This window comes from Phocoena sinus, chromosome 1 (genome assembly GCF_008692025.1).
Source record: "Phocoena sinus isolate mPhoSin1 chromosome 1, mPhoSin1.pri, whole genome shotgun sequence".
Lineage (NCBI taxonomy): Eukaryota > Metazoa > Chordata > Mammalia > Artiodactyla > Phocoenidae > Phocoena > Phocoena sinus.
This window is the reverse complement of record NC_045763.1, coordinates 7836749-7861611: the sequence shown is the minus strand read 5'-3', so window position 1 is coordinate 7861611 and position 24863 is coordinate 7836749. Positions and strand designations below refer to the sequence as shown.

The 24863-nt window shown below is 44.7% G+C and overlaps 1 protein-coding gene and 1 non-coding gene across 4 annotated transcripts in view; both read right to left on the bottom strand.

Moving 5' to 3' along the window:
• The window catches only part of UBE4B (ubiquitination factor E4B), a 110897-nt gene that overhangs the window by 3186 nt on the left and 82848 nt on the right, over positions 1 to 24863 (bottom strand). For all 3 annotated transcript variants that reach the window (XM_032632557.1, XM_032632574.1, XM_032632565.1), the window contains 6 exons: positions 22586 to 22684; positions 21641 to 21876; positions 15629 to 15755; positions 13833 to 13977; positions 9638 to 9772; positions 7306 to 7497 (listed from right to left, as the gene is read on the bottom strand). In XM_032632557.1, the coding sequence (XP_032488448.1) occupies positions 7306 to 7497; positions 9638 to 9772; positions 13833 to 13977; positions 15629 to 15755; positions 21641 to 21876; positions 22586 to 22684 (934 nt within the window). The remainder of the gene's footprint in view (positions 1 to 7305; positions 7498 to 9637; positions 9773 to 13832; positions 13978 to 15628; positions 15756 to 21640; positions 21877 to 22585; positions 22685 to 24863) is intronic.
• On the bottom strand, positions 871 to 977 carry LOC116745678. The gene has a single exon (XR_004347518.1). It is a non-coding gene; the product is annotated as a U6 spliceosomal RNA (small nuclear RNA).

Genomic DNA, 24863 nt, shown 5'->3' with positions numbered 1-24863 from the left:
AAAGACTGGGCTAACACGCACCACACTGTACAAGGCCTCTGGAAAGGGCTTCAGGATCGAGGCAAATGAGGGCAATTTTTAAAAGTTTTAATTACTTTTATAGCAAACATCCATTTCTCTTAAAATTTAAATATTAAAAAGAGAAGGAAATATTAAAAAGAGAAGGACTGAAAGTCTACTTCAGTCCTTGCCAGGCACTGAGCCCTAGCAGCCTATGAGAGGAGGTGGAAATTTCAGTTCTTTTCCCTAAAGGTAAACATGGTGAAAACAACCCAATAGAGTTCATAATCAACAAGCGCGTTCTCCCATTCCCTGTCAATCCTTATTTAAGATTTCTCAGTTCAACGCTGTTAAATGTCAGGGGCTCTACTGACGGGAGCAGACAGGGTTTATGCCTGTGAGAGTGAGAGGGCTGGTCTACACGGCAAGCGCCCACCAAAGACCCAGGCAAGCCTGGGTTTCAATCCTGGCTTTACCATCTACCTGCTGTGTGGTCTTAGAGAAAGCTCTAACTCTCCTGAGCCCCAGTTTCCTCAGGTGTAAAATGGGGGTAGTAACACCTACCCCACAGGTGCCTAATTTATATAAATCATTGCCATTTCAAAATATCAAAGTATATCCTATTTTGCATTTACGGCAAAATCACTGAATGCTTGTCACTTTAGTGACAGTGATGCAAATGGAGGAGGGGAATGACTAAATCTGAAACTCTGAATGATAGGACCATAATCTGTGACCTGTGATTTCTAAACGAGGATTCACATGAACATCATGGGATGAACTCATCTCAATACCTGTGTTCCCTTAGAAGGCTGGAATGAAAGTCCTCAGTCTTTCTTCGGGTTCTTTTTTTTTTTTTTTTTTTTTTTTTAAAATATGGAACGCTTCACGAATTTGCGTGTCATCCTTGCGCAGGGGCCATGCTAATCTTCTCTGTATCGTTCCAATTTTAGTATATGTGCTGCCGAAGCGAGCACCTTCGGGTTCTTTTTTAACTTCAGTTTCTAAATAAGTGTACATGCTCACTTTCTCTCTCCACACACAGCCACGCCCCTTATTTAATCCATGCAACTCAGGGGAAAAGAGAGGAGAGGACAAAAAGCCAGCAGGGCACTTGGGCTTGGCAATAATCCTTTAAAATAATTTGAAAAGTTCAGAGAGCCTCGGTTATAGTCTTCTGAAACTAAATTACTACATTAGGTCAACAGATACTTTATTTGGTGTCCACTTATTATGAGCCAGGTAAGCTACAGTCCCCGTCCCTTTGGGAAGAGGCACAGGGGATAAATGGCCAAAGGGTTATGGTGAGATGTTGGAAGGGCAGAAACGCACAGGCTGGGTGCTGCTATCCACACTACTGAGACTATTCACCTTGAACTTCTCTGTGTAAACAAGTAGTCGTTCTTAGCCCATTTACTATTCTCGAAAATATCACCCACTCTATTTCTCAAAAGATGATTGAGTTTTTAACCAACTGACTTCTGCCTGCTATTAAGTCAACTTCTAAGATAGAGCAGTGGAGTGAGCATTATCAGAAATCAAAGGGTAGGGACTTCCCTGGTGGGGCAGTGGTTAAGAATCCGCCTGCCAATGCAAGGGACGTGGGTTCGAGCCCTGGTCCGGGAAGATCCCACATGCTGCGGAGCAACTAAGCCCGTGTGCCACAACTACTGAGCCTGCGCTCTAGAGACCATGTGCCACAACTGCTGAAGCCCGCGTGCCTAGAGCCCATGCTCCGCAACAAGAGAAGCCACCGCAATGAGAAACCTGCACACTGCAACAAAGAGTAGCCCCCGCTCACTGCAACTAGAGAAAGCCTGTGAGTAGCAATCAAGACCCAGCACAGCCAAAAAAACAGAAATAAGAAATCAAAGGGTACTTATGATAAGGGGACATGGCACTCAGTTTCAAAGAGCAGTGGTGTCAATGAATCGACCAAATACAGATTACTGAGCTGCTGCTTCAAGTTCAGTGTGGATGGTGTCAGAGAGGAAGCAAAGATGTTGTGTTTTTTTTTTGGCTGTGCTGGGTCTTGGTTGTTGTGTGCGGGCTTTCTCTAGTTGCGGCAAGTGGGGGCTATGCTTTGTTGTAGCGCACGGACTTATTGCGGTGGCTACTCTCGTTGTGGAGCACAGGCTCCAGACACGCAGGCTCAGTGGCCATGGCTCACGGGCCCAGCCGCTCCGCGCCATGTGGGATCTTCCCGGACCGGGGCACGAACCCGTGTCCCCTGCATCGGCAGGCGGACTCTCAACCACTGCGCCACCAGGGAAGCCCAGCAGGCAGACTCTCAACCACTGAGCCACCAGGGAAGCCCGGCAGGCAGATTCTTAACCACTGTGCCACCAGGGAAGCCCAGGCTGATTCTTAACTACTGGACCACCAGGGAAGTCCCAAGATGTTGTTCTTGACCTCAAGGATCTTACAGAATGGCTACAGAAATTAAACATAAAAATATCTGCAAATCATATATCTGATAAAGGTCTAGTATCCAGAATATATAAAGAACTCACACAGAATATATAAAGAACAAAACAGAAAGAATCCAATTTAAAAAATGGATAGGGGCTTCCCTGGTGGCGCAATGGTTGAGAGTCCGCCTGCTGATGCAGGGGACGTGGGCTCATGCCCTGGTCTGGGAGGATCCCGCATGCCGCGGAGCAGCTGGGCCCGTGAGCCATGGCCACTGAGCCTGCGCGTCCAGAGCCTGTGCTCTGCAACAGGAGAGGGCAGAGCAGTGAGAGGCCCGCGTACCAAAAAAAAAAAAAGAATCCACCTGCCAATGGAGAGGACACAGGTTTGAGCCCTAGTCCAGGAAAATTCCCACATGCCGTGGAGCAACTAATAAGCCCGTGCACCACAACTACTGAAGCCCGCGAGCCTAGAGCCCATGCTCCGCAACAAAAGAAGCCACCGCAATGAGAAGCCCACACACTGCAACAAAAAGTAGCCCCCACTTGACGCAACTAAAGAAAGCCCGCGTGCAGCAATGAAGACCTAATGCAGCCAAAAATAAATAAATAAAATAAAAAATGGATGAAGGGGAGTTCTCTGGTGGTCCAGTGGTTAGGACTCGTGCTTTCACTACCGAGGGTCTGGGTTGAATCCCTGGTCAGGGAACTAAAATCCCACAAAGCTGCTTGGTGCGGCCAAAGAAAAAGAAAAAGATGAAGGATCGAACAGACATTTCTTCAAAAAAGATACACAAATGGCCGGCAAGTACACGAAAAGATGTTCAACAGCATTTGTCATTAGGGAAATGCAAATCAAAACCACAGTGAAATACAACTTTACTCCCACTAGGGTGGCTATTTAAAAATAAAAAATCAAAACAGAAGATAGCAAGTGTTGGCGAGGATGTGGAGAAATTAGAACCTTCGTACACTGCTGGTGGGAATGTTAAACATAGAATTACCATATGACTCAGAAATTCTACTCCTAAGTATATCCCAAAGAATCGAAAATAGGTATTCAAACACTTTTACATGAACGTTCACAGGATACTATTTATAACAGCCAAAAGGTGGAAACAATTCAAATGTCCATCAATGGATGAATGAACAAACCAACCATGGTATAGCCATATAATGAAACATTAAGCCGTAAAAAGGAATCAGGTACTGATACGTGATATAACATGAATGAACCTCGAAAGCATGCTACATGAAAGAAGCCAGACACAAAAGGTTATACATTGTATGATTCCATTTACATGAAATATTCAGATAGGCTAATAGATAAATGTAAAAATAGGTAAAATAAAGACAGAAATCAGTCTAGTGGTTGCCAGGAGCTGGGGTGAGGACGAAGGGACACTGACTGCTTAATGGGTACAGGATTTCCTTGTGGGGGTGATTAGAGGTGATGGTTGTACAATACTGTGAGCGTACTAAATGCCACTGAATTACACAGTTCAACATGGTTAATTTTATGTTATGTGAATTTCACCTCAAAAAAAAAAAAAAAAAAGGAAGGCTGCAGGACTTCCCTGGTGGCGCAGTGGTTAAGAATCCGCCTGCCAATGCAGGGGACATGGGTTTGAGTCCCGGTCTGGGAAAATCCCACATGCTGCGGAGCAGCGAAGCCCGTGTGCCACAACTACTCAGCCTGTGCTCTAGAGCCCGCGAGCCACAACTACTGAAGCCCACGCACCTAGAGCCCGTGCTCTGCAACAAGAGAAGCCACTGCAATGAGAAGCCCGCGCACCGCAACGAGGAGTAGCCCCCGCTCGCTGCAACTAGACAAAGCCTGCGTGCAGCAATGAAGACCCAACACAGCCAAATAAATAAATAAATTTATTTTAAAAAAAGGAACGCTGCATAGGAGAAGTGAGATTTCACATGGGCTCTTTTTTTTTTTTTTAATTTTTATGGTTGCGGCATGAGGGATCTTCGTTGAGGCATGCGGGATCTTTCACTGCAGCGCATGGGCTTCTCTTTAGTTGTGGTGTGCAGGTTCCAGAGCGCAAGGACTCTGTAGTTTGTGGCACGCGGGCTCTCGTTGAGGCATGCCAGTTCAGTTGTTGTGGCGCGCGAGCTTAGCTGCCCCGCGGCATGTGGGATCTTGGATCCCCAACCAGGGATTGAACCTGCGGTCCCTGCATTAGAAGGTGGATTCTTTACCGCTGGACCACCAGGGAAATCCCAAGATTTTTTTTCCCTTTTTTATTTTTTAAAAGTCTTTATTGAATTTGTTACAATATTGCTTCTGTTTTATGTTTTGGTTTTTTGGCCAGGAGCCATGTGGGATCTTAGCTCCCTGACCAGGGATCAAACCCACACCCCCTGCACTGGAAGGTGAAGTCTTAATCACTGGACCACCAGGAAGTCCCCATTACATGGGCTCTTTACTACTATTGTTTAATGGAACATGGTGTTAACAGACAGCGCTCCATGAACAACAGATCTGCCGTCCATCTGCCCGGAAACCACAGGCAGACTTGGCCCTCAGTGCAGCTCACTGTGTCAGGCTAAGACCTCTCTCTCTCCTGGGCTCCAGGGACAACTGTCCTGTCGCACTTCCTCTCTGACGAGGGGCTCTCTCCTAAGGCCTGTGAGTGTAAGGCTCAGGGCTCCTCGCGCTGGGGCCTTCTGTCACCTCTCCCGGGCACCTGTCTTCCGCCCGCTCTCGGTGCACAGGAGAGAAGGCTCTCAGTTTCTTGCCTTGCTCGGCTGCTGTTTTTTTTCTCCTCTGTCTCCCCAGGAAAACAAGACATACCAGACAGAACCAGAGCGAAGCAAGGGCACTGCTCCCAAGGGAGAAGACGAAATTCTACCACCTCCCTGGAGCTTTCTAGTCTTCCATCCTTCCACCCCCAGCACCCCCCCAGCCCCTCTTCCGAAACAATCCAGTGGGCAGGCCCCTCATCAGCTTACAGCCCATACAAATGGAAAGTGTCCAACGATCAAGACAAATGCCACACTGTACGAGGCAGCAAAGAAACCACTTCAAAAGTGTTTTTCTCTCCACTGTGCTGCTGGCACTTGTGGGCCTGCTTCACGTGTCTGCAAGAACAGAGCTATTTAGACATTCGAGAAGACCCATGTGTCACTGTGCAGAAATCACTGCCTGTGACTCAAGCCACGTGCCACCACAGGCCACCACCTGTGCCACCACCACAAGCCATAGGCATTACCAGGCAGTGTGGACGTTTTGTTGGTCACCAAGGAAAGGCAGCTGGAAGCACTCGGAAACACTCCTTTGTCACCCACTTGGTTTGCACCGTCTCAGTGGGTGTGCTGTGCTCACGCACCCTGCAAACTTTATGTTACGTGTTATAACCGCTTGCGACGTGGCAGCCACAGCAAGACCTACCAGGAGAAGAGGGAGCAGGCTAAACGACCCTTCTGAGTCCCTGACAGTGAAAGCGGAGGAGTCCCCGGGGACTCCTCACACCCGACCTCTGGCTGGGCCGGAGAGGCCCAGCTCCAGCTGGCCTGCTGCCCAAGCAGACGACCTGACCTTGCCTGGGGAGCGTTTCCATTTCCTGTCCCTCTTAAGGCTACCGCTTATCTTCCATTTCTCAATATGTGCAGCATCATACAGTCGTAGGCTAGAGAATCATTTTAGCGTCTACCCAAAGTAACTGCAAACACCTAACCTGCTCTTTTAACGCGACTTTTTATGGCAAAACTGCTTTAGACACATGTGGTTTTTTCCATTGCAGGTGCTTTGTCAAGACCACATCTCTTGCTTTATCCAAAAGTACCTATGTATGAGAATTATGTCTCAATAAAGCTGTTATTGAAAAATAAAAAGTGCCTACATTCCCCTATTTTGACCTTTGGATGAGATATAAGTAAAGAATCTTCTGGAATGCCTAGTGATGGTTACCATGAGATGTGAGTTAATACTTGGATAAATAATGTGAACAACGATGTGGAGACTGAAACGGACGTGGCACTTTGGGGGCATTTTAAGTGGAGAGCAGAGAAGCTGAGAACATGGGCTCAGGGCCAGACTGCCAGGTGGGAGTCCTGCCTCTGCCTCACATCAGCTGTGCAGCTCGTTAACCTCCGTGTGCCTCCCTGAAAAGCAAGGAATCCAACTAAACCTCAGTCGTAGGGTCCTGTGAGGATTACAAGTGAAAATGTGAAAAGTGGCTAAAACTTGATGTGTGGTTAATAACATCAGTTACTATAACACTGAAGATGCTGCAGGACACAGGACCGTGGAGGGAGGGGAAGCCCTTCATGAGATAATGAAAAATTAAACATCGAGGATGGACAGGGGCCGCTTGGACTAAATTGGTAGCTGTGGAAATGAAAACCACAAAATGGATACGATCAGAGGGACGCAAGGAATAAAGGAGGGAAGAATGTAAATATGACGTACACGGTTTGAAACCTGGAACCACAGAAATAATGGCAACACTGAAGCTGTTATTAAATCTCCTTCTTGGGAAGAAGATTTGGAATCCCTGAGAAAACCAGGCTCTTTCTGGAAATGTAACCGACTTGTCGAGTGAGGCCCTTAGCAGGATGGGTACAAACTCAACTGGAGACGGATCTGAGAGCCAAATCTGCTCTTTACGCCCAAAGGAAAACAACTGAGTCACATCCATTTACACCAGACAAGTTCCCCTTGCCACTGTGGCCATTATTTCTATTTACAAACTAAAAACTTCTCAAACCACGTTTTGAAAAGTGTCACCTTCCTTGATTTCAAGTGGGGAAAATCCAAGAACAGATGGATATGTAATCGCGCAGGGTCTGCCGGGAAATCCACAGGGAAGCAAACTCAAGTCACCCACTTCAGGAGCCTGAACTCCAGGCTCCCTCTGAAACTGTTCCCTTGGGCACTAACCTGGTCGTCAGCAATGGCTTTAGCGAACCGGGCACAGTCCAGCTGCAAGTAAATATCCGTCAGTTGGTCCAACAGCTTCTTTGGTTCAAAGCCATATTTCTCAGGGTTTTCAACTTTCAGGTCACGGCACTTAGGGCCACAGAGTTGCTGAAGGTTAAAGTTCAGCATCGCAGCCAATCGGGGTCCGAGTTCCTAGGAAATCACAGGATAATAGGACAACTCATGCTGTTGAGACAAGCAAGAAGGACCCAAAACTCCCATTTCAGTGGAGGAACAGGAATTGGCAGGCTCCATCTTCAAAGAATCCCTTATATGTGCTATACCATACGCTGAAGAAGGACATTCCATTCAAACTTTTCTTTACTCTCCATTTCTAACCCAGTAATTCTAATACTTCATAGAATGTTGCATGCTGATGGAATATTTATAAATACCAAAAAGGCAACATTTTCATTAAATTCATGCTTTAATTATAAAAACAAGGATCACTTCCAATTTGTTAATAGGTAAAAGAGGGAAACTATTCATAATTCCATCATCATCACACGTGTCATGAAAGTTTCTGGAGTACGCTCTTTCAGCCATCATTTTATGCATTATTTTTCTATAAATTTCAAGTCCCTGACAGTTCAGGCAATATGCACTGTTCTTATTTATTTATCGGATGCAAAGAGTGAAGAAATATAAAAGAGGTAGAAGATAAAATTTATGTCTTGAATAGTTTTAAATCTAGCCAGTGAGACAAGACAAACTTAAATGAAACAACTAAAAACTAATTATGAAATAATATCCTATAACCCCACAAGGTGACACAGTACCTACTACAGGTGGGCATACATTGCTTTAAGCAAACCTGAAATAGGAACACCTGGCTTATAGAGTGTTAAACACCGGCCATAAAAAATGAGCCATGAAAGCTTCTCTTTAAGTAACAAGGTTTTCATTAAATTTCACGACTGGATTTATACAAATTCAACTTAAATTTGGCTTCTAAAGGACCTGCTTTTGCACAAAGTAAAAAGTACTCCTGTATTTAATTGTTAAGAAACTGTGAGGTAAAGGAGGGATAAGAATAGTCTCAAGCAACTTTTATAGTTTCTGACCTTCTGAACAATCAAAGAGCACTGCCATCGGAGTAGTTGAACACAAAATAAAACATGACTTAGAGCAGGGATTGGCAAACTGCTAGCTGCAAGACGTATCGGGCCTGATGCCTCACTTCATGGAGTTTTACTGGAATACAGCAAAAGCATAGCTAGCAGCTGCAATAGAGGCCACGTGGCCTACAATGCCGAAACTATTTACTGTCTGGCCTTTATAGAAAAAGTTTAAAGAAGTCCATCTGCGAACCTTTAAGGGAAGCAAGTGTCTGAAGTACCTTATCTAAATGAGCTGAGTGTTCTTACGCTTTCAGTGGCGCACTGTTTTGCTTCGTGTTCTGCTGCTCTCGCACTGAAATCTATTTATGAAGAGACATGAAATGTAAACGGGACAGAGGAGGGGGCTCATCTCTTGAGTTGCACGTAGGACAGGGTGTAGTGATAATGATGGAGGTGAGAGTAAACAGGGAAACTGGAGGAGACGTGTAGTAAAATTATATCCCACTGTGAACTTGTCTCCCTGTGGGCAAGTCACTACCAAATCTCAGGCCCCTTTCTTGCCTTCCTCGCTATCCTGGCCCCGGCCCCACCATAAGACTTCTAAACTCTGTGTGTGTGTTTGCGTGCATGTGTGAGTGTGTGTGTGTGTTGCGGGGGATTGTTGAAGAGAAGCAGAGATCTTCATTTATGCCCCTCAGTTTCGATTTCAGAAACAGGATCCCGGTCTCATCAATCAAGTCATGGCCAAACAATCTGGCTACCTTTGACCTATCATAAACCCTAATTATGGCTCTCATTAACCTTTGGTTTCCTGAGTGTAACAAACCTACACTGAAGAGAACCAAAGATCTTATACACTATCAATTATTTCTACTTAACATAGTCTCATTTCCAACTGATGTCACCTATACTTTTCCTATAAATAAAATACTGGAGTCGACGATGACAAAAATACGTCACAGCTTCAACATTAATAATCCAACGTGCTGTCTCAGCAGAAAGTGATGTAAGTTATCTTGGAAGTGACCTCTGGCAGACTTCAGACTACCGACAGAATGTTGTGTGTATCGATTAGCATAACTGGGAACAAAATCAGTAACAGAATCTCACCGATGGGTGACTGTGGTGCTGAAACACCCAGGATTTCAACAACTACTCTATTTAGTTATAAGTGATAGACTCTGAATGTGGAATCCAACAGACAAAACAAACACCCCCAAGGTTCTACTCACAGGTCTGAGGAATGGCTTCTGGACCTGCTTGGTGAGGATATGGAACATGTCCACGGTTTCTGTCGCCAGGGCAAGATATGAGCGTGAAACGCGCTCATCCTGAGCGAGCTGGGACTGGCGGGCCTGCTGCTGATCCTGGGGGACAGTGAACAGATGCCAGACACATCTCAGTACAGTCAGCAGCTCGGCAAACACCAAGTGCGAAGGAAAAATACAGTCAGCTCATAACTGGGAAAGTGCAGAATACAGCCAACATACTTAGGGAATGATACAACAACCTGTACAGCAAACCTCCCAGATTACTGAGGTTTATTCCTTTCGCCATCGGATGTCTTTAGGGCTTTGAAGAAGGGGACCTTGGCACATAACTTACATGAGACTCAGTTTCCTCAATGATAAAAGAACTCACCATCAACTTCTATGCAGGACGCAATAAGTGATTCTTACATCCTGCCTGATACACGTGCTAATAAAGGATATTCACCTTCCTTAATAACAACGTCTGCGTAGTCATCGTTATTTTGAAAACCACAGGCGTGCTGCGCTATCACACTGGCCTACAGGTTTCGCCACAACACCAAGGGCCTGTAGATTGCTCAGCTTTTGAATTTTGTCTCTCCACATCGGTTAGGCTGTCAACCTCTACAACTGTCAGCATGCTTGCCTCTGGTGCCATCCTCCTCCTTCTACTCTGCCATAGGCTGGGAAACAAGACAATAAAGTGTATTTGACTCATGGGTAAAATAAGGTGGAATCTACTGAAGGCTCTGTGATAGACCAAATACAGAAACATCAGTACAGGCGTAAATTCCTACATCTGCTCAGAGGCCTGTTTACTTTACCTTGGGGGAGGGGAAACAGCTAGAACAGCTGATGTAGCCACACGAGTGCCCCCTGGGTAAGTGCCCGGTGGAGATCCTGCACCAGTGCTGGGTGACCTGCCCACCGCCCTTCGGTCAGGAACGAAAGGCTGAAGCAGGGAGGATGGAGGGAGAGCAAGGTGAGAACCACCTCAGTGTGTGTGTGGGTGTCACATTCATTCATCAATCAGTGTGATCCAGCCCCTTCCACAGGCCAGGCCTCCTTTAGTCCTGGAGATGAAGCACAGAACATGACCAAGAAGGCTGCCTACCTCATGGAATTTAGATGCCAGTTAGGGAGATAAGCAATAAGCAGACACCCACCCAGATACAGATAAGTCCGATAACGATGAAGAAAAACAAAGCCGGGCTGGGGTGGCAGAGGAGGGGTAAGAAGTGTGCTGGGGCTGGGGTGCTAGTCTGGAAAGGGTGGTCAGGGAAGGCCTCTCTGAGGAGGTAACATTTAAGCAGGTATCTGAAGGAAGTGAGTCAGCAAGATCCAGGGGAAAAGCACTCCGGGCTCAGGGAACAGCAAGTGCAAAGGCCCTGCTGTTCGGTGGAAGATCAGGGAGGCGAGTGGGGGCAGGGTAGCATGAGCGAAGGGGAAGGGCGGGGCCGAGACTGCAGTGCCCTCCAGGCCCGAGTGTGAGAACTCGGGAAGCCTGGAAGGGCTCCGAGCAGAGCAGGGATGAGAGGCTGACAGATTTTAACACCATCCTGCTGGAATGCACATGGGCAAGGGTGGAGGCCGAAACCAAATGGGGGGCTACTCCAGTAATGCAGGTTAAGAGATGGTAGTGAGCTGGAGGTGGGGGAAGAGGTCAGATAACAAACATACTTTAGGACAGAGCCCAGGGGCCTTTGCTGGGAGAGGGAGGAATCAAGGAAGACTCCAGAAGGTGCTGAGCCAGAGCAATGAGCAGAATGCAGTCGGCACTTCCTGAGACAGGGCAGTCTGGAGAGGAGGTCTGGGGGACGACATCGAGGGCTCAGTTTTGGACAAGTCAGGTTTGAGATCCTATTAGACCACTGGGCAGGGGCAGGTCAACAGCTGGTTATGTAAGCCTGAATCAGGAGTGAGCCGGGCTGGGGAGGCACATTTTGGAGTCGTTAGAATTCAGACAGCTAAAGCCTTGGAACAGATGAGATCAGCTAGCAGTGATTTTCAACTGGGGGCATCAGGCCACGTGTGGGAATGTTTCCGGTTGCATGGTGACCCAGGGTCGGAGGGAAGCATCACTGGCATTAAATGGGCATGAGCAAGAGACGCTAAAGGTCCTGCAGTGTCTGGGACCTTGTCGCATAGCAAAGAATTATTCTTATAGCAAAACTCCAACCAGCATCCTCACCGTGAAACACACGACCTAGGGAACAAGTATGGAGAGAGAAGAGAAGCCTGAGAGCTGAGCACCTGGGAGGACCAGGCAGGGAGGCAGGAGGCAGGAAGTGACTCCAAAGTCAAGCAGACCTGATTCTGAAGGAGCATTGTTTTAGGGATTATTTATGCCCTTTTCCATCCGTTGACCCAGAAAAATCAATAGTATCTGCTCAGTCGCCTCATAAACAAATGCTCTTATTATAAGCACTGACTCTGGACGAGGTAACGTGCCACAGACCGGCATCCCAACATCGACAACGTAAGCTGGTCCAACATTCGCATCATGAGTGACATAAAGAGGTGTTACAGGAGTGGGGAGAAAGGTGAGACTTTGCAGCTCCACTGATGGGGCAGGTCAGCTGTGAGGGAGTATTTGGACAAGACCTCCCTCAAAGAATGGGTAAGATTTTAATACGTAAGAGTAGAATGTACAGCATTTTGGACAGAAGTGTCTCAAGGCAAACAAAGCAATAGGTGCTACACATCCTGAACACTTTCTCTGGGCTGGCCACGAACTACGTCCTTACCATCTGTCTCTCCTTACAACTTTCCCACAAGGCAAGAACTATCTCTGACTTACGGGCTAGGAAACAGCGAGGAAGAACTTTTAATGTACGGCAGTGACAGTTCTCAAACCCAGGTCCCCTGGACCCCGAAGCTGGGGCTCTTGCAACTACAGGTCATCTGTTTCCCCGGCACGTTCTGCAAAGGCCGGGGAACTGGACCAGATTCGAGCTGATGGACTGTGACAAGGGGCAAGCATGGGAGGATGTCTTAGAGCCACCCTGGGGAGCCTCAGGCCTGGGGGTGATGCCGCCCCATGGGAAACCGAGAGCGGCAGGAGGAGAGTTTTGGAGGCACAGGAGCGAAACAGTTTAAGATGTGTTTAGAAATGCATACGAGGCTGGTGGGTAGGATGAACGCCATCGAAAGGGTGCCAGCACAGTGCCGAGGGAAAAGATGACGACCACTGCGCCACCTCATGAATACAATTAGAGGGGCTCAAGGAGCGTGGTGGCATGGACACCGGAGAAATCCAGCATCCACGGACTCTGCGCAAAGCCCCCCCAGAAGGTTTAAGTTTGTAGTTGAAGCATGTTGGCTACAGTAAGACGTAAAATTCTCATCAAAGCTGCAGGAATACTTGGAATGAAAACCTTCCCTAAGTGTGCTTCGACATTCTACGTTTAAGAGAGTTTTGACTCCACAGCTTTAGAACAACCTCGGTACCATCTTCATCTCGAGAATGCTGCTGCGAGTAAAGAAAAAGCGGTCCTCCCAGCTTTCCGGAAAGCAGTTCTGATTTTGAACCTAACAAAACCAGGAGCAGAACTAAGCAATATATGAAGTCACCAATAGCTGCGAAGGGCCTAATAACTGACCGGGGAACCGTCTAAATGGTGGCAATCAATGTCAGGAGAGGGCAGTGTGCTGTCACTGGTACAGCAGGAATTTCTCATGGAACCTGGCAAAACGGACCTCTTTTCTGTTTATAACTGAACATAAAAACCAAGATGTACTGAGAGGAAAAACACCCCATCAGAGCCCTCCTGAGTTAGTCACACAGATGTCCAAAGAAGATCGTGCGAACAAACCAAATTCTTGACTAGCAGACAGAGTTCTAGAGATTTATTTCCTACTTTCCTACATCTTAACATATTCCAACAATAAAAGCTCTTCTGCAAAACAGCCCTTGGAAGTTAAAAAGGCAGAGAGAGTTTTCAGGACAAAGACTTCTCACCTCATTTCCTAGCTTTAGGTCAAGTGTTTAAGGGTTCTCCTACCCCAAACCTGGGCTCTGACTTCACAGAAGCCCACAGGTAGGATGGTAACAAGTACCGACAAGTCTGTCGGACCTAAGCCTTCAGACCCAGATGCAGCCCCCAAAGCAGGGCTCTGCCTGGGGCCAAGGCTGCTTCCCTGCGATGCTGTCCCATCACCTGGACCGTGTCCTCACCCGGGGCAGCTGGTCCCACTGTTCTTTGTTCTTCATCTCTTCTTGCACTTCGTGGATCCGCTTCAAAGACTCCAGGCTTTCATCGAGCAAAAATGTTGTGTCGTTTATCAGCATGTTTATATAGCGGACAAACTGCTTCCCGGAACTAAAAAGGCAATTACACGGTACATGGTCACACATTTCCCTGGAGCGGAGGTGCAGCTCTGGTGCTGCAGCCCCACATCTCCTGAGACCTTGTTATTCTTCTGTATTAATTGATAAGCTCATTCCACCGATGTGCTACAGCCACCCTGCACGGTTCCCGAGAGCCAAGTCCTAACATTCTAGAGTTCTGCGAGCAAATTCCTTTGGTAGCTCAAATTTGGCAACAGTGGTGGTATTTACACCCTGGACGACCAGCAAATGCTGATTTTTCTCCCCCTCCAGAGAGTGGATTTACCAGCACTCCCCAGCTCATTCCCTCAATAATTTTAAGTAGAGAAAACACTCTTCCAGACTAGAAAAGAAAATATGCTTAAACTCCCCAACATACAAGGAAAGCACAAATACCCACATATAAGAGATAAGAGAACTTCCGATACAGTTCTTCTTTATTATAAAGAAAGACAGGTTGAAGAAAAAGTGGAAGCTGTAATACTGATAAAGTAGGATATTAACATACTTTATGGAAACAGAAGTTTCCAATCTCTGGAACTGTCCTGCATATCCTATTATAATGGACGGACTTGCTGGTGAGCTGAGATGGCTTGGCCAACCGGTTAGGCTCTGTATCTGCCAGATTAGTAGAGAAAAGAGGAGCTACACTTCAGGATCTACTTTTGGGTGACCAGAGGGCAGTGAGCCCATGCCGGGGGTGCGGGGAAGAGAAGTTCCTGTGAACAAGGGCAGAGGCCTGGATTTCAGGAACATGGGAAGTTCAGGATGAACTCTCCAGGCAGATGAAGCTGTGGGCCTGCCTGGGCTCCTAAGCTCATGCCAAGGTTTTTTTGCTGGAATGTAATTCTGATGACAAGAGCAGTTCATGGAGATAACAAACTTAAAGAGGTTACTCTGCAGAAAGGTGTCTAGCAAATGGCTACTCCACTGGTCATACTTATACTGTTGACTAGTAACTCAGTAAACAAGTGACAGCTAGGCTTGACCAAAGACTGAACATGGGTTGCAAAAGATCCAAGGAGATGGGATAAAATCTCTTCTGAAGAATAATTCAAGAGTTCAATATTTTCACCTACCTTTCTATTTGAAGCACCTTTCTTTTAAAAGTAACTTAGATGGAATTACTAATGTCCAGGTTTAAGTAGTCACCGAAATTTCAGGTTGGTAATGAAAAGCCCTTAATCAAGGTCTAGGGCCTCACTACAAAGAACGTCACTTCAAGTGACAGCCTTACCCTATCTGCTTCTGAATCTGAAGTTCTCCTTACATTTCTAACTCTAAAGCTTGGTATCATATTCAAGAGCACCGTAAGAGCTCATTTCAGGCATTCTGCAAATTCATTTAATACTGTACTCAGGAAACACCAAAAAACACAACACATCACTTCAGAATAGTTATAGATTCTTTCTCTACGTATACCATGCCCGCAGTATCTTGAAAAATCTAAAGTTCAGCAATGTCTGTCAAGCACAGAGATTTAGGTAACCCTACTCACATTTAGTAGTACCATCTGGAAAACTTAAGGGAGGCTGAGACCAAGCAAACAGTCAACAAGAACCCAGCTGTGAAAGTTTTTAAGCGGCCACTCTACCTGTGATTTGCAAGAGAGCAAGCTGTGACATTAGGGGCCCAATACTCACTTGAACTCCTCCATAAAGGTGCCATGGTGAGCTATATTTTGCCAAAGGCTTTTAAAAATGGTGCTAATATGATAGCGAATGGTGAACTTGTCATAGAACTCGCTGGTGGCTCCGGTATGCTCAACATCTAAAGAAGAAAGACAAGGGACTGAAGCATATGTACTTTCTTCCCTTTCTAAAAGCAGTTATTGCTGCTACAATGTCATTGAATGAATAATACAAATCTGCAAAATCACAGATGTGATAAAATTTTGTCTATATCTCACATGGAAGGCAGAAGAGAAATTACGAGGTGGTTTTGAAGACAAAAGTTTCACAACGAAGGTCTGGCAATGACACAATAACAAAAGGAACTGGGCTGGGAAAATAGCGTGGCAACACCCATGACCAGAATCTGAATTCTCATAACTCCCCCAATTTTCTTACTAATTTATAGAAATTCCATAGAACTTTAAATGAGTATCCCTGAGCAGGAAAAAAATTGGGTTAAGTTTTATTAAGGGCCACATACCTACTAAATGTGACTATTATTTTAACTACTTTTGTATAATTGATGTTCTAAAAGTAGAGAAAAGCATAGTAAATCTCTATGTACTCATCATTCATTTACCAATTACCATCATCCATGTATCTTTTCACATGGAACAAAGATCAAACTTAGTTATCCAAAAGACAAACAGCTTAAGCATGAGAAATTCCTGAATTCGTGACAAATCTTAAAAAGAAGGAAAACTGTCAGGTAAAGACAGTACGACTCAAGGAAAAGATAAAAGGCACCCTATAAATGCTGGTGGGGATGAACAGACAATATTACAAAATGTATCACAAGCCATCAGTATGCCCATCTTTCTGACCCACCAATTCTATTCAAGAAAACACATGTTCAAAGACTGATCTCCAAGGATACTCATTAAAGTACTATTTATATGAAAAAAATATAAATAATCCAAGTGCCCAACAGAGAACACAAAAAGGTATTTGTGATATATTAAGTGAAAACCATAGGCTACCAAACAAAATATACAGTTTGGGTCCAATCATATTAAAAAATACACACACACTCACACACACGATATACAAATTGACTGGAAAGATACAGAGCAAAATGTTAACAGATTCTCTCTGAGTGCAGAGATTATCAATGATTTTTATTTTCTTTTTGCTATCTTCTATATTTGCCAATGAACAGTTTCTTGGGATTAAAAAGGAAAGTAGTTATTTAAAGATAAAAGGAATAAGCTAAGACCCATGGTACAAAGATCTAAAAGCACTTACATATATTCATTAGGTCAACCTTTCTTTAAGCTGAACTAAGTGTCATTTTATTAACTGTATAAAAATGTGAACTAAAGCGTGGAGGGCTGATTTAGCAGAGTCCACAGGAGAAGAACACCGGGGGCTGACAAAGAGCCTCGTCAAGGCTCTAAATGGCTCATAACACCTGTACTGTGTCCTGAACAGAGCAGAGGCTAAGTAATGACGGTTAACTTACTACCCATCAATATACATCTCTCCCAACATTAAAAGAAAATTCATTCCTAATGTTGCCTCAAAACTGCATCAGCCCAAGTTCTAATTCTCAAGTCCTAGTTCTAAGAGGCCTGCAATGAACTATCCCTGGTAGTTGCTCCCCCGTCATGAGTCTTCTGGCTTGATTCACTAGGCTGCCCGGGCCTCAGGGCCTTTACACTTGCTGTCCTCACTGTCTGCACACTGTGGCTGAGATCTGCTTATTGTCCCCTCTTGGGTCTCATTTTCAACATTACTCCAAAGTCATCTCCTCAGAGACCTCCCCTGACTATGCTTCTTAAAGCAGCACCAGGCCTTCCTCTCACACTCACTCTCTGGAATTACCTCATTTATGGGTTCAGTGTCTGTCTCCCAGCTAGGGTGCCTGACTGGTGATGGCGGGGATTTGGGGTCCTCACCGCTAGGCCCTGGCAGCAACACCAAAGCTGACCCGCAGTAGGAGCTCCGTACGTATTTGTTGAATTAGTGATCGAATCTACTTGGGCTAACGCTGGCTTTGCTGATTCAGATCAGCGTGGGGAAGAGAACAGTCTTGAAGGTAAGTCTTGGTTATCAGTGTTCTTCCTGGTTCTGAGTAGCCAAGTTTTGAGAGCTGGTCCTTAAGGCACTGACTGCTGTGGTACAAATAAAATACTCTTATTTTTGAAACTCAGTTTTATTTTTGGAACAAACATTTGATCTTAAGTATTGTCTAAGCTAGAATACCCTCTCTGGGGTGTAAAAGAGGAGCCTGTTCCAGAGATCAATCTCTAATTCATGTCTGAGAGTCAGCCGTGCTCAGGAGCCAGGACCTCAGTCAGCAGGACTTAACATGGATTTGACGGACACGTGGGGAGTGTCCACCACGCCCGTGGCAGGGCTCCCTTGGCGCAGGGCCCGTGGTAACCGGAGGAGCACCTGTGCTAATGCCCGGCTGCTGAGGCCGCTGCCACTCACTGGCTGTTTACCTTCAGCAAGCTTCTTGACCTTTCTAAGCTGCAGTTTCCTCATTCGTAAAATGGAGATATTTATAGCAGCCATCTTGAGGACTGCTGTGTGGATTTAGTGAAAGGATTAGTAAATGTTCAATAAGCAGTGGCTATTATTAGCATGGGTATCATCTAATACCCATGGACCACCACAGAGGTGGTCCAGGGCCAGAGGGCACACTGCTTGGTGGCAAGGGGGAAAGGAAAAACAACACCCGCCCACCAGCTCCTGGAATCTTACCGGTGGGGGGCCCCCCAGGCCCAGCACTGGTCTCATAGGCAAGAGGCCCAGCCCTGCTCTTTATACCAAAGCCACAGTGACAGGCCCAGAGCACTATCCTAGTACAAAATGCACTTAACTAAAAAATTTTTTTTAATACTAACAAAGCATGTTTACTGTAGAATAATTAAGATGTTCAGATAATTAAAAAAAAAAAACCCAAACTACCCACAGTTCTACCATTCATAAATAACCAATTCACTGTTAATATTTTGGCATATATTCTCCCACACTTTTTTCTGTAATATATATACATGTACCAAAACGTGGTCATACTTGACATATTGTTCCATTACATGGCATTTTCTTTACTTTTTATTACTTAACCACGTACTGTAAATAACACACTATTTTTCATGGTTCACATAGACCCACCGTATGGATACACTATAATTTACTTAACTGACCCACAATTGGCAGGAATTTAGGTTGTTTTTAATACTCTCACTGTACCGCATTATAAATACTAACACAGTGAATGCTGTTATAAACATTTATATTTATTCCCACAGAATCGATTACTATGAATGAAGTTTACATGTAAGAGGGTGTACTCTTTATTTAGCTGCTGTCTCTCAGCCCCAAATCCACCAATTTTTTTTTTTAAGACATTTATTTATTTATTTGGTCGCGCCGGGTCTTAGTTGCAACACTGGGCTCCTTAGTTGCGGCATGTAACTCTTAGGTGCGGCATGCACGTGGGATCTAGTTCCCTGACCTGGGATCAAACCCGGGCCCTTGCATTGGGAGAATGAAGTCTTAACCACTGGGCCACCAGGGAGGTCCCCCCAAATCCACCCTTTATACTTGGCTTTGTGATACTGACGCTGGGACTCTTAAGTTTCCCTTTGCCGGCTGGCCCCGTTAGGCTCGCCAACAGGGGGCGCTGCAGGGGAGTTGGAAAACTGAAGAAGGGACTTGGACCTCTGTTGGCTTGCTGCTCCCATCATGGACTCTCCAGCCCAGCAGCAGCAGCTGGCTTGTTTCCAGCTTTGTTCCACACTCGCAGGACCAGGAATCCCACATGCCCTCAGAGACACCAGCACCAGCTGGCCAGCATGCTTCCTCAGGCCTGGGTCCCAGTTCTGTCTAAGCACTAATTTGAGGCACTAGAATCCCATAACCCCAGCCTTTTCCCTTGGTTCCCCCAGTCCTAGGGACAGATGATGGCTGCTCGCTGCACCAACAATCTGTACTACCCCAGTGTTCCTTATTTGCCTTTTCTGTCTTCCACTACCTATTTCACCAGTTCCTTATGTTAAATTCTCTCTCTTAAACTAACCAGCAGGTTATCCTAACTGGGCCTTGACTGATATGGAAGATAAAAGGCTTTGGTGTGGACTGCCAATATGCCTTCCAGAAAGGCTTTACCAACTTACATTCTTAGAGAGTTTCATAGCACTAATTCTACACATGAGCTACGGAGGAGATGAAACAGACTTTTTTTGCAGGTTCGTTTATTTCCATACAACCATATTAGCACTAGGTATTCCCATCTTAAAAATAAATTTAACAGGTGAAAAGAGGTACCTCATCATTATTTTAAGAAATGCAGAATTACCTTCAATTCAGGTAAGCCTGACAGGTGCATGGGACCATACAAGGTCCCGTCCTGTACACGGGTGATGTACCACTTGTACCTGGAATGGCCCGTGGTCCTCTCCTACCAGGGCTGAGAGGTAAGAGGAGGACAGGAGAGCCAAGCGGGGGCCTTTTACCCAGGAGTGTTCTGCTATTGCCAAGGTGAGCATGTTAACAAAACTTCAAGAGGCCTGCATACTTGTTTAGGTTTAAGAGGATACAGGCAGGCTTGGGGAAGGAGAGAAACTCCCAGTAGGTGACATAAGATAATAGTGACAAAGGGGAAAGGAGGTAGACAGGTTCTTGAGCCTCAGAAGCACACAGAGAGAGATGTCAGCACCAGCCCAAAATAAGCAGGAGCAGGTCTTGGTCTACAGGGAAGGGGCGGTTGTCACTGAACACAGAGGAATCCTCAAACCGCTGCCGCCGCCGTGAACAACAATGGACTGTGCTCCGGGAGGCTGGTGTTTCCTCTAAGAGCATGGCGAGTACATTCTGCTAAATGGGTGCTCAGAACGTGCTAGGTTCAATAGAAGATAAGAAGACAGACAAGGGCTTCCCCGATGGCGCAGTGGTTAAGAATCCACCTGCCAATGCAGGGGACACAGGTTCGAGCCCTGGTCCGGGGAGATCCCACATGCCGTGGAACCACTAAGCCCACATGCCACAACTACTGAGCCTGCACGATCCACAACTACTAAGTCCACAAGCCACAACTACTGAGCCCACATGCCACAACTACTGAAGTCCGTGTGCCTAGAGCCTGTGCTCCGCAACAAGAGAAGCCACTGCAATGAGAAGACCACACACCGCAATGAAGAATAGCCCCCGCTTGCCGCAGCTGGAGAAAGCCTGAGCGCAGCAACGAACACCCAACACAGCCAAAAATAAATAAATAAATAAATAAATAAAAAGAAGACAGACAACACACTTCCTTTCCTGAGAAATATACAAACTGGAGGGAAATGTTCCATCTGTATAGTCCTGTGCCTTTGGTAGAGAACAGGGGAATGCGTCCCCTAAGGAACAGGCTTTATGAAAACACATTTGCAGTTCAAAAGCCAAATTAAAAATGAAAATTTGGAATGCAATTCAACCAGAAGAGGAAGACCTCCTTGCAGAGTGTCTGATACATTCTCAGTCTTGTTCACCAGTGTCGCCTAGCACCTAGAACAGTGCCTGGCAAATAGCAGGCATTGGATGAATGTACAGAATTAGTCAATGAGTGAAGACTCTCAGAGATCCTGCTTCTGTTGGTTTGAGTGGGATCTCCAAGAATAAGCATTTTTAACAAGCTCCTGGTTTTACCCAGTTTTGAAACTCTGGGTTATAGGACAGTGTTGCGAAACTAATGCTGTAAGTTAAAAGCTAAAATGACCCAGGTAGTTTCAGATAAAAACACCAACTTGATCTCAGTGTTACCCATCTGACTTTCAATGGATCTCACTGAATCATCAGGGACTAGTATATAGAGTGGTCAGTGTAATATTTCCACAACTCAGGGGAAAAATAACCAACAGTTTATGCTCTGCTGGCAGTGTATTAGTGGGTCATACTTATAAGCCGATGTCAGAATATTAGGTAACAGGTTTAGAACAACTTCAACCACTGGCTTTAGACGACCTTGCCCACCTGTACACATCAGGAACCTACCTGTATAAAACTTCATCAGGGAAGGGACCAACAGCTTGGTGGAGAGAGGATGGTTCTCAATCATTTCAAAAAACTTCTGGGTCCGTGGCTGAACAGCAGGGTTAGTCATAAACATGACTTCTACGAGTTTGGCCACCAGATACGGATTTCGGATGTAGTTCTGGTTACACAACATCACAACGAGGAACATCACAATATCCTGAGTACAGGGCTCATAAAGCACCTGAGGAGAGTATCTGAAGAGAGGTGAGAGGAACAGGTAGTAAAGCTCTGAGAAAACACGGGTGGATGCTGGTGTCATTAGGCAAAGAAGGGGACAAATAGGTCTAGGAGCCAGGACACGGAATTCCCTTTAACTTGCTGAGTTTAAGGTGACTATCCACATCACAACTAGGTAGATTTAAAACCCATTGCGTCTATTGGCCATAGCATGCTATATTAACTTATGTTTTAGAAAATAAACCAAAGGTATGATTAAATCGTAGGTGAATTTTACAAAAGATCTTCATGACCAAAAAGACTTTAAAAAATATTTTGATGGAGCTGTTTTCATTTTTTCAACGTTCAAATATTGGTTACAAACTCAACCTATTTCTTTGTAAGCATTCTCTAATTTTACAATTGAGAAAAATTTTGGTACAAAATATAGAGGTGGGTATTTCTGGCTTTTGAATGTTCACTCAGAAATTTATAAACGGTTTTCTCCTTGTTTCTCAGACACACAATTCGACTCACTTTTCACAGAGCACATTATTACCAGCACTGTTAATCCTCCTCTGTCTTGAGTTATTATTGGAATTGGCTGGATGCCACAGCCGGATTTATTTTTCCAGTCTCCAGGCAGCATTCGGTTAAAGCAGTGGCATAAGATGGAGGTTCATAATATAATGTACATATTAAATGTAAACACATTTTAGAACTATGTAATATGTGAATGGGACTTACTGTACAATAAAAAATAAAAATTCAGCAACATCTTCTACATAAAACTCAGGCAATGCTGCAAATACCTTGGGGACATCTGAACTTAAAGGCAGTGTGACACTGTCAAAGAGAAAAAGTACAGGTTACAAAATGAAATCATGACACATCAAACTACAAGGAATATTATACTACCAACACAAGTAAGTGTTTCATTTGGAAAAAGCTCTCATTCTATAACAGAACTATGTAAAAAGTGCACAGGCAAAGAAACTACAACCAGAAATGAACAGGGAATAATGAAGACAGGGATAGGCTAGGGTGGACGTGAAACATTTTTGTTTTTCCTTTTCTTGATTTCTTGATTTTTATTTATTGCATTAAGATTAATGCAATAATTGTGAAGGAAATAAAAGGGTCATGTTTGGTCATTTTATGGAACTCAAACTGTTTGAGACAACAGAGCTACACATGTACTTTAAATACTATTGGGTTGGCCAAAAAGTGCCTTCGGTTTTTAAGTAAAAATAAAAGACACATTTTTCATTTTCACCAAGAACTTTATTGAACAACGTCTTCACCCTTTTGATCCACTACCTTCTGCCATTTTTCAGGCAACTTCATAATTCCATCTTCCCAAGACGTTTTATCTTTTTGAGCAAAGAACTGTTCCAGGTGCCTTTTACAGTCTTCCAGGGAATTGAAATTTTTTTCATTAAGAGAATTTCGTAAAGACCGAAATAAATTCAAATCCAAAGGTGCAATGTCTGGTGAATACGGCACATGAATCAGAACTTCCCAGCCAAGCTGTAAAAGTTTTTGCCTGGTCATCAAAGAAACATGCGGTCTTGCGTTATCCTGATGGAAGATTATGCGTTTTCTGTTGACTAATTCTGCACGTTTTTTGTTGAGTGCCGCTTTCGGTTGATCTAACTGGGAGCAGTACTTGTTGGAATTAATCGTTTGGTTTTCCAGAAGGAGCTCATGATAGAGGACTCCCTTCCAGTCCCACCATATACACAACATCACCTTCTTTGGATGAAGACCGGCCTTTGGTGTAGTTGGTGGTGGTCCACTTTGCTTGCCCCATGATCTCTTCCATTCCACATTACTGCACAGTATCCACTTTTCATTGCCCGTCACAATTTGTTTTAAAAATGGAACATTTTCGTTACATTTAAGTAGAGAATGGCATTCGGAAATACAGTCAAGAAGGTTTTTTTTGCTTAACTTACGTGGAACCCAAACATCAAAACAATTAACATAACCAAGTTGGTGCAAATGATTTCCAACGCTTGATTTGGATATTTTGAGTATGCGGCTATCTCCCACGTGGTGTAACACTGATTGTTCTCAGTTAACGTCTTGATTTGATCGCTATCAACTTCAACTGGTCTGTCCGACCGGGAGTGTCATCCAGTGAGAAATCTCCAGCACGAAACTTTGCAAACCACTTCTGACAACATTCGATCAGTCGCAGCACCTTCTCCATACACTGCACAAATCTTTTTTTGCGTTTCAGCTGCGTTTTTACCTTTCTTGAAATAATAAAGCATGATATGCTGAAATTGTGACTTTTTTCCTTCTATCTTCAATATGAAAATGGCTACACAAAAATTCACCAATTCTGATGTCTTTTTTTAAATGCACGCTGATATGACAGCTGTCACATACAACCTAACAAAATTGTTTCAAATGAAGTTAAAGACAACTAAGTGCTACTAGAGCCATCTTACGGAAAAAACTGAACGAACCTTTTGGCCAACCCAATATTTTCCACTCCTGCAGGGGGCTTGGGCCAACCTCACCAACACTGGTGATCCTGAGATTTCATAATAACCATAAAACAATAACAAATAAAACAAAAATGGCTGCCTGGAGGAGCTGTCCAGGTGATGATAAAGAGATCAAGAATGTTCTCAGCTCATTCTCTGAATTCGCTAGGGATTTGCCTGGACCCAGTGTCTAGGGGGACCTAATATCCTGTTAACTCCAGCGTTTAGCTTCCAATTTCCTTTTCTATCAATCAAAGATTTTATAGCCAATTTTCCAAGAATATAAAATGGGAAACAGTCTCTTCAGCAAGTGGTGCTGGGAAAGTTGGAGAGCTGCATGTAAATCAATGAAATTAGAACACTCCCTCACTCCATGAAAAAAAATAAACTCAAAATGTCTTAAAGACCTAAACATAAGACATGACACCATTAAAATCCTAGAAGAGAGCATAGGCAAAGCATTCTCTGATATAAATCATACCAATGTTTTCTTAGGTCAGTCTCCCAAGGCAATAGAAATAAAAACA